Genomic DNA, 7,876 nt, shown 5'->3' with positions numbered 1-7,876 from the left:
GTTTTTCGCTACCAGCTTTTCTGAGTTCTTTTAGGAACATTCTGGTCTTTCACGGATTTACTGAAATCGTATTTAGAAATTTCAGAAAATTTTAAAAATTATCGTGTTTTAGTAAAATATTCAGATCTTTCAAAAAATGTTCATAATTTCTTAACATGGTTCATTTTGAAAATTATTCGGCATTTTCTAAAAATAATATTGCTTTTTATAAAAGTTCAACATTTTCAAAATGTGTTTATGGTCTCACGAAACAATCATCTTTTAAAAATAGTCACAAATTTCAAAATATCAAATTTTTAAAAAGTGTCCACATTTCCAAGAAAATATCTAATAGGTCCCAACATTAAGGGGCCGCCCCATCTGCTCGCTCATGTGCGGGAGATCCATAATTTGACACAATGCGTGTCAAATAGAACCCAACTTGCGATTTCTTATCTCTCCTTAATTAAAAAGAATGCAAGGTTTCATGGCCCGCTCTCCCCCCTCTCCCACTTTTAATTTTTTTTATCTCAGCTTTGGTTTCTTCCACCGGTTTTGAAATCTAGAGACTGCTCCACCTTTTACTGGCTTATCAAATAAAATTTTGTTTTCTTTGGAAGCCAATAAATACTTGCCAAAACTTTTCTTTATACAATCACACTAATGTGGGTACAATCACACTACTAATGTGGGCATGAGGACCTGGGACCTGAGTGGCAGCCCCGAACCTAGGAGAGTTCTGTTGTACACAATACATAATTTGTCATTAATTTAATTCCTTTACCTAATACGTACAAGAGCAGGTTAAACAGGCAAATGGTTTTCTTCATAAGCATGCAGTATAGATTCACAAAGAAGCAGATTGATAGCACCCATCCTTGTATAATTAGCATGCAAAGGAAAACATCACGAAACCAGCGAGAACCATCTACAATACTAGTGACGGCAGAGTAGCAATACAGACAAATTAACATAAAGATACTGAATCTACCGAACACACACGACATGGCTGAAAACACTAGCAGCAGGAACAAAAAGACAGTCTAAAGCACTAGATAAACCTGATGGAGAATCGGCTAGAGCATGGACAGATTTATCTTGTACTAGTAATGATCAAATGCAACTTACAGTCTAGACGTCGGTGCACTTGGTGTTCGTGGATGGAGTTTGTCGGAGACGATCTCGTAGAGGAAGCAGCAGTGGCGGAGACGATGTCGACGAGGACGTCGAGGAAGCAGTGGTCGCCGGAGACGATGTTGTCGAGGACGTCGACGAAGCAGCCCTCGCCGGAGATGATGATGTCGAGGAAGTCGAAGGAGCGGTCGCGCGGACGCTGCCCAGAAAACTCTAGACCGCCCCCGTGCAGGGTCGAAGGATGCGGCCGGAGTCACGGAGACACCGCTCGCCGGGCTGCCGTTGCACGACGGACAGCACGGCCGGCTTCGTTCCGACAGCGGCTCAGCACTATGTGAGGAAGGAGATGAAGATGTGTTGTTTATTTCTCCCGATGCTCTCTACCATTTATAGAGATCAGGAAGGAAGCAGTCCAACGAGCAATGTTTCAATGAAACGTCTTGCCGAGCGAAGCGTGGTGCACTCGTTGGAACCAGGAGAATCGGGAGGAACAGCAGGATAATGCTCACGTCCTAGCAGAGGACTCGGGAAGGAGTTGCAGCTTGCCGAACGGCCAGCAACGTGTGTGCATGAAGTTTCAGTTTGTTACGTGACAGGATATGCCCAAAGCATCAGACTTGGAATTCTCTGAACCGATGCATTATTTCCAACAGTCCCCACCAATTCCAATGTCAGGTGCCAGAGCTAAAAGAAATAGAGATCATACCACAGTGCTGTTTATATATTAACTTTTCGACGATAATCCCTTTTCGGGTTGAACTAACATCTAGAACTTGAAGTTTCACTCACTCGCAGCTAGACAATGGACGAGACCTTGAATTGCTAGCTTTCTACGACTAAGTTTCCCTTCAAGACTTTGCTAATACTGGGCCGCCAAGAACTAGGCCTCTGGTTGGAGCTTTAACGGTCATGCTCCTGTGTCTATTCGTGAGCTTTATAGAGAGTTCCCAAGTCTCATAGACTACGACCTCATAGTCAGGCTCATATAGGTGTGCCTTTTCGAGTGTACCCCATAGGACAGTACCTCGCCTTTGTAAAGGACCTCAAAGCACATTAAGACATAAGTCATCCTACCATACAGTATGAGAGTACCGCATCTCCAACGGGAATGGGTTTTAGAATTGCACTCTCCAATTACACCGACAACTTGTTTTTCCCATTACCTACTTCACGGGATCTCCGATCACATAGGATGGGTTACCGCTGCAGTGTAACTCACATGGGTCTCATTCCCATTTCCCTTGATGCATTTTCAATCACGTTTCGTGATAAACCCTTAGTAAAGGGATCTGCCAGATTTTTCGAGGTGTGGACATAGTCCACAACGATTACTCCGGAGTTTCTTAATTTTCTGACGGATTTCAGGCGTCGTTTCACATGCCTTCTGGATTTCATATTGTCCTTTGTACTTTTAACCTTTGTGAGAACTGTTTGGTTATCACAGTACATGAGGACAGCCGGAATAGGCTTCTCGCCTACTGGTAAATCCATTAAGAGCTCACGTAGCCACTCCGCCTCAACAGTGGCCGTGTCAAGTGCTACTAATTCTGCCTCCATGGTTGATCTTGTTATAATAGTTTGTTTACAAGATCTCCATGAGACAGCAGCACCACCAAGGGTGAATAAATATCCACTTGTGGCTTTGATCTCATCCGCGTCTGAGATCCAGTTAGAGTCACTATACCCTTCAAGTACCGCTGGGTACCCAGTATAGTGAATCCCATAAGACATGGTTCCCTTCAAGTATCTCAATACACGCTCAAGTGTTGTCCAATGATCATTTCCCGGATTAGAAGTAAACCGGCTTAATTTACTAACAGCATATGAGATATCGGGTCTAGTGGCACTAGCCAGATACATAAGAGATCCTATAATTTGGGAGTATCTCAATTGATCCTTCCCTTGTCCATCATGCTTTCTAAGCTTTAGACTAGGGTCATAAGGTGTGGGAGCCTCTTTGCAATCCATAAACCCAAAGCGGGTTAGGACTTTCTCCACATAATGAGACTGCGTAAGAGCAATCCCATTCTCACCCTTGATCAATTTAATGTTTAGAATTACATCAGCCTCTCCCAAATCCTTCATGTCAAAACACTGGGATAAAAATGACTTTAAGTCTTTTACAACAGCAATGCTTGTTCCAAAGATGAGTATATCATCAACATACAAGCATAAAATCACACCCTCACCCCCACCAAATCTGTAGTAAACACATTTATCGGCTTCATTTACAATAAAGCCTGCGGATGTCAAGGTTTTTTCAAACTTCTCGTGCCATTGCTTTGGCGCTTGCTTGAGGCCATACAAAGATTTCATCAACTTACACACCTTGCCTTCTTGTCCGGGTACTACAAAACCATCGGGCTGCTCCATATAGATCTCCTCATCTAGCTCGCCATTAAGGAAAGCCGTTTTCACATCCATTTGATGAACGTGGAAACCATATGAGGCAGCCAATGACAACAGCATCCGGATAGTGGTTAATCTCGCAACGGGTGAGTAAGTGTCAAAGAAATCCTCGCCTTCTTTTTGGGTATACCCCTTTGCCACAAGCCTTGCCTTGTACTTTTCAATAGTACCGTCGTGCCTAAGCTTTTTCTTAAAGATCCATTTACATCCAATTGGTTTGCAACCAAATGGACGGTCAGTGATCTCCCAAGTCCCATTTGCAATGATGGAATCCATCTCGCTACGGACTGCATCCTTCCAGTACTCTGCATCAGAAGATGCATATGCCTCTGAAATGGACTTTGGCACATCATCCACGAGATACACAATGAAGTCATCACCAAAGGATTTTTCAATCCTTGGTCTCTTACTCCTTCGTGGAGCCACTTCACTATCATTCTCCACATGCGTGTGTTCACAATTTTCATGAGTGGGTAGTTCCAGAGTTGGATTAAAGTTTGCTTGACTAGATGATGCTCCTGTATTCTTCATGGGAAATATGTCCTCGAAAAATGTAGCATCTTTAGATTCCGTCACCATGTTTACCGGCACATCCGGTACATCGGATCTAACTACTAAAAATCTATAGGCAACACTATTATATGCATAACCAAGAAAGACACAATCAACCGTCTTAGGTCCGAGTTTGCGTTTCTTGGTTATCGGTATATTGACTTTCGCCAAGCATCCCCAAGCGCGCAAATACGAGAGATTAGGTTTCCTTTTTCCCCATCCTTCATATGGAGTCACCTCACTATTTTTAGTGGGAACCCGGTTAAGGATATGACAAGCGGTCAAGACAGCCTCACCCCACCATGCCTTAGACATACCTGCACTATTTAACATGGCATTCACCAAGTCCGTTAGAGTGCGGTTCTTTCTTTCGGCAACCCCGTTCGATTGGGGCGAGTAGGGCGGTGTCACTTCATGGATTATTCCATGCTCCGCACAAAATTGGGAAAATTCACTTGAAACATATTCTCCACCTCGATCGGACCTTAGACGTTTAATTCTTCCATTTAATTGGTTCTCGACCTCTGCCTTGTAGATTTTAAAATAGTTCAATGCTTCATCTTTAGTTTTAAGTAAGTACAGGTAGCAAAATCTAGTTGCGTCATCAATAAAAGATAAAAAGTATCTTTTCCCTGCCTTAGTCAGCACTCCACCCATCTCACAGAGATCGGAATGAACTAGTTCTAGTGGTGCCGTACTTCTTTCCTCGACCGCCAAAAAAGGCTTCCGAGGTTGCTTTGCTTGCACACATATCTGGCACCTAGAACCTCTGACTACGGAAAATTTAGGAATTAAATTTAGGCTGCTCATGCGGGAAATACTACCAAGATTAACATGACATAATCTGGAATGCCAAATGGATGCATCTTTATTTGAATTAAGAACACTAATAGTGTTGTGAACAAATTTATTCTCAGCATCCAACAAAGATGTGCGGAACAAGCCTCCACACTCATAGCCTTTCCCTATAAATAAACCAAATTTGGAAATAACAACTTTATTCGACTCAAAAAATAATTTGAAGCCATCTCGGCATAAAAGAGAGCCACTAATCAGGTTCCTATTTATTGAGGGCACGTACTGCACATTCTTTAAGGTAATGATTTTTCCTGATGTAAACTTCAGGTCAACCTTCCCTACTCCCAGAACAGCAGCACCTGAGCCATTTCCCATCAAGATGGGGGAACCGCTTGTAGCCTGACAAGAGGAAAATAAATTAAGGTCAGCACATACATGAATGTTAGCTCCCGTGTCAACCAGCCATTCAGCGGATTGACACGCCATTAAAACAGCAGGGTTCGAATCATACCCCGCAGTACTAGGCTCGCTAACAACCACGTTGACAGTGTTCTGTCCGTTCTGCTGCCCACCCTTCTTTCCCTTCCTGTTGTGGCATTTATTGGCCTTGTGGCCAGGCTCACCACACACATAGCAGATTATGCCTTCCTTCTTCTTCTTAAAGTTGGTTGTATTCTTGGCCTTTGGATTCTGTTGTTTGCCCTTGTACTTAGCACCAGATTTCTGCATAAAGTTGGCGTTTGAGGTGCCGTCATTTGCCATGGAAGGTGTGTCTTTAGCACGTGCCTTCTCTTCCACATCAAGGTGAGCAATCAGGTTATCAACCCTCATTGCCTCCCTCTTGTGCTTAAGCGTGGTGGCAAAATCTCTCCATGAAGGAGGGAGTTTGGCAATGATGCCCCCCACCACAAACTTGGCATTGACGTTCACATCAAACTGAGCCAACTCACTCACAATCGATGTAAGATCATGAGCTTGCTTGACGACGGAGACGCCGTCCACCATGCAGAAATCGTGGTACTGTTCAACCACATAAATCCATCGCCCTGCGTCAGAGACCGCGTACTTGCGATCCAGCGCCTCCCAAAGCTCTATTGCAGAGGTGTACCCATGGTATACATCATAGAGCTGGTTCTCAAGGAGCGACAAGATGACAGCCACAACAGTGTCGTTTGCTAACTCAAAGTCCATTACCTGCTGACGAGTCAGCGGCCTAACCTGTGGGATAATCCACCACAGGCCCTTGGACAGGAGGTAGTGATGCACCTTGGACTGCCATCTCTTGAAGTTGTCACCGGCAAACTTTTCAGGTTTCATCAGTTCTGCAACATGAGCATCCATGACAAATCGGTCTAGAGTTTTCTGGATTGTTGTACACAATACATAATTTGTCATTAATTTAATTCCTTTACCTAGTACGTACAAGAGCAGGTTAAACAGGCAAATGGTTTTCTTCATAAGCATGCAGTATAGATTCACAAAGGAGCAGATTGATAGCACCCATCCTTGTTAATTAGCATGCAAAGGAAAACATCACGAAACCAGCGAGAACCATCTACAATACTAGTGACGGCAGAGTAGCAATACAGACAAATTAACATAAAGATACTGAATCTACCGAACACACACGACATGGCTGAAAACACTAGCAGCAGGAACAAAAAGACAGTCTAAAGCACTAGATAAACCTGATGGAGAATCGGCTAGAGCATGGACAGATTTATCTTGTACTACTAATGATCAAATGCAACTTAAAGTCTAGACGTCGGTGCACTTGGTGTTCGTGGATGGAGTTTGTCGGAGACGATCTCGTAGAGGAAGCAGCGGTGGCGGAGACGATGTCGACAAGGACGTCGAGGAAGCAGTGGTCGCCGGGGACGATGTTGTCGAGGACGTCGACGAAGCAGCCCTCGCCGGAGATGATGATGTCGAGGACGTCGAAGGAGTGGTCGCGCGGACGCTGCCCAGAAAACTCTAGACCGCCCCCGTGCAGGGTCGAAGGATGCGGCGGGAGTCACGGAGACACCGCTCGCCGGGCTGCCGTTGCACTACGGACAGCACGGCCGGCTTCGTTCCGGCGGCGGCTCAGCACTTGTGATATGTGAGGAAGGAGATGAAGATGTGTTGTTTATTTCTCCCGATGCTCTCTACCATTTATAGAGATCAGGAAGGAAGCAGTCCAACGAGCAACGTTTCAATGAAACGTCTTGCCGAGCGAAGCGCGGTGCACTCGTTGGAACCAAGAGAATCGGGAGGAACAGCAGGATAATGCTCACGTCCTAGCAGAGGACTCGGGAAGGAGTTGCAGCTTGCCGAACGGCCAGCAACGTGTGTGCATGAAGTTTCAGTTTGTTACGTGACAGGATATGCCCAAAGCATCAGACTTGGAATTCTCTGAACCGATGCATTATTTCCAACAAGTTCTTGAAGGCTCAGTCTAACCATACTGATAGGAGGAGGCACATCTTCTAATTAGTGTTGGCGACTATGAGTTGGACCCTGTGGACCTTTTTCCGGCATGCTTATGACTTTATGCTTAAAATTTTGGCATTCTTGTAGCAGTGGCACCCACTCTGTATAAGCAGCGGGGCCAAGGGCAGCTAGGCAGCATGATTGATGATCCTCTCGTGGCAAGCCACCAACTCACTTCATATCCTAGCCATTGACCAAGGGTGTGTCTGGTAGCATGCGTGTAGGGTGCATGAGGCTAAAAGTTTCCTACCCAACCCACTTCCAGATGTTTTGGCAGGGTGTATGGGCTCTTCTAGGCATAGCCCATCTGATGTTAAAAAGGCCCCGAGCCCACATACATGCGAGCTGGGGTCAGTGAGGCTCGGTTCGACCCCCGCAAAAAATCTCCTCCCGACCCACTCGGTGGATCGAACGACCTCTCTCCCGAACTGTTTTTCCTCTCTCCCTGACCTAGCTGCCACCCCTCGCCCCCCCCCTCTCTCTCCCGCGAACCCCATGGCGACTGCCACCTGATCTGCATCCCAGCCGGCCC

At 45.3% G+C, this 7,876-nt stretch overlaps 1 protein-coding gene across 1 annotated transcript; it reads right to left on the bottom strand.

Annotated features, from left to right (window-relative positions):
* Positions 1-4,919: 4,919 nt before the first annotated feature.
* Positions 4,920-6,932, bottom strand: LOC123135262 (uncharacterized). Its single transcript, XM_044554318.1, has 2 exons — positions 5,384-6,932; positions 4,920-5,271 (listed from the first exon to the last, which is right to left on the bottom strand). Exons 1-2 carry the CDS (start codon positions 6,334-6,336, stop codon positions 5,247-5,249), a joined length of 978 nt encoding a protein of 325 aa, XP_044410253.1. The 5' UTR covers positions 6,337-6,932; the 3' UTR covers positions 4,920-5,246.
* Positions 6,933-7,876: the final 944 nt, after the last annotated feature.

Source organism: Triticum aestivum, chromosome 6B, assembly GCF_018294505.1.
Source record: "Triticum aestivum cultivar Chinese Spring chromosome 6B, IWGSC CS RefSeq v2.1, whole genome shotgun sequence".
Classification (NCBI taxonomy): domain Eukaryota; kingdom Viridiplantae; phylum Streptophyta; class Magnoliopsida; order Poales; family Poaceae; genus Triticum; species Triticum aestivum.
The sequence above is the reverse complement of the archived record's forward strand: the minus strand, read 5'-3'. Positions and strand labels throughout refer to the sequence as shown.

Bases quoted from the DNA above. Each gene is read 5' to 3' on its own strand.
- LOC123135262 (XM_044554318.1), bottom strand. From the start codon at position 6,336: ATGCTTATGAAGAAAACCATTTGCCTGTTTAACCTGCTCTTGTACGTA. The intron at 5,272-5,383 runs GTATGATTCGAA...TCCTCTTGTCAG, and splicing joins AGCGAGCCTAGTACTGCGGG to GCTACAAGCGGTTCCCCCAT.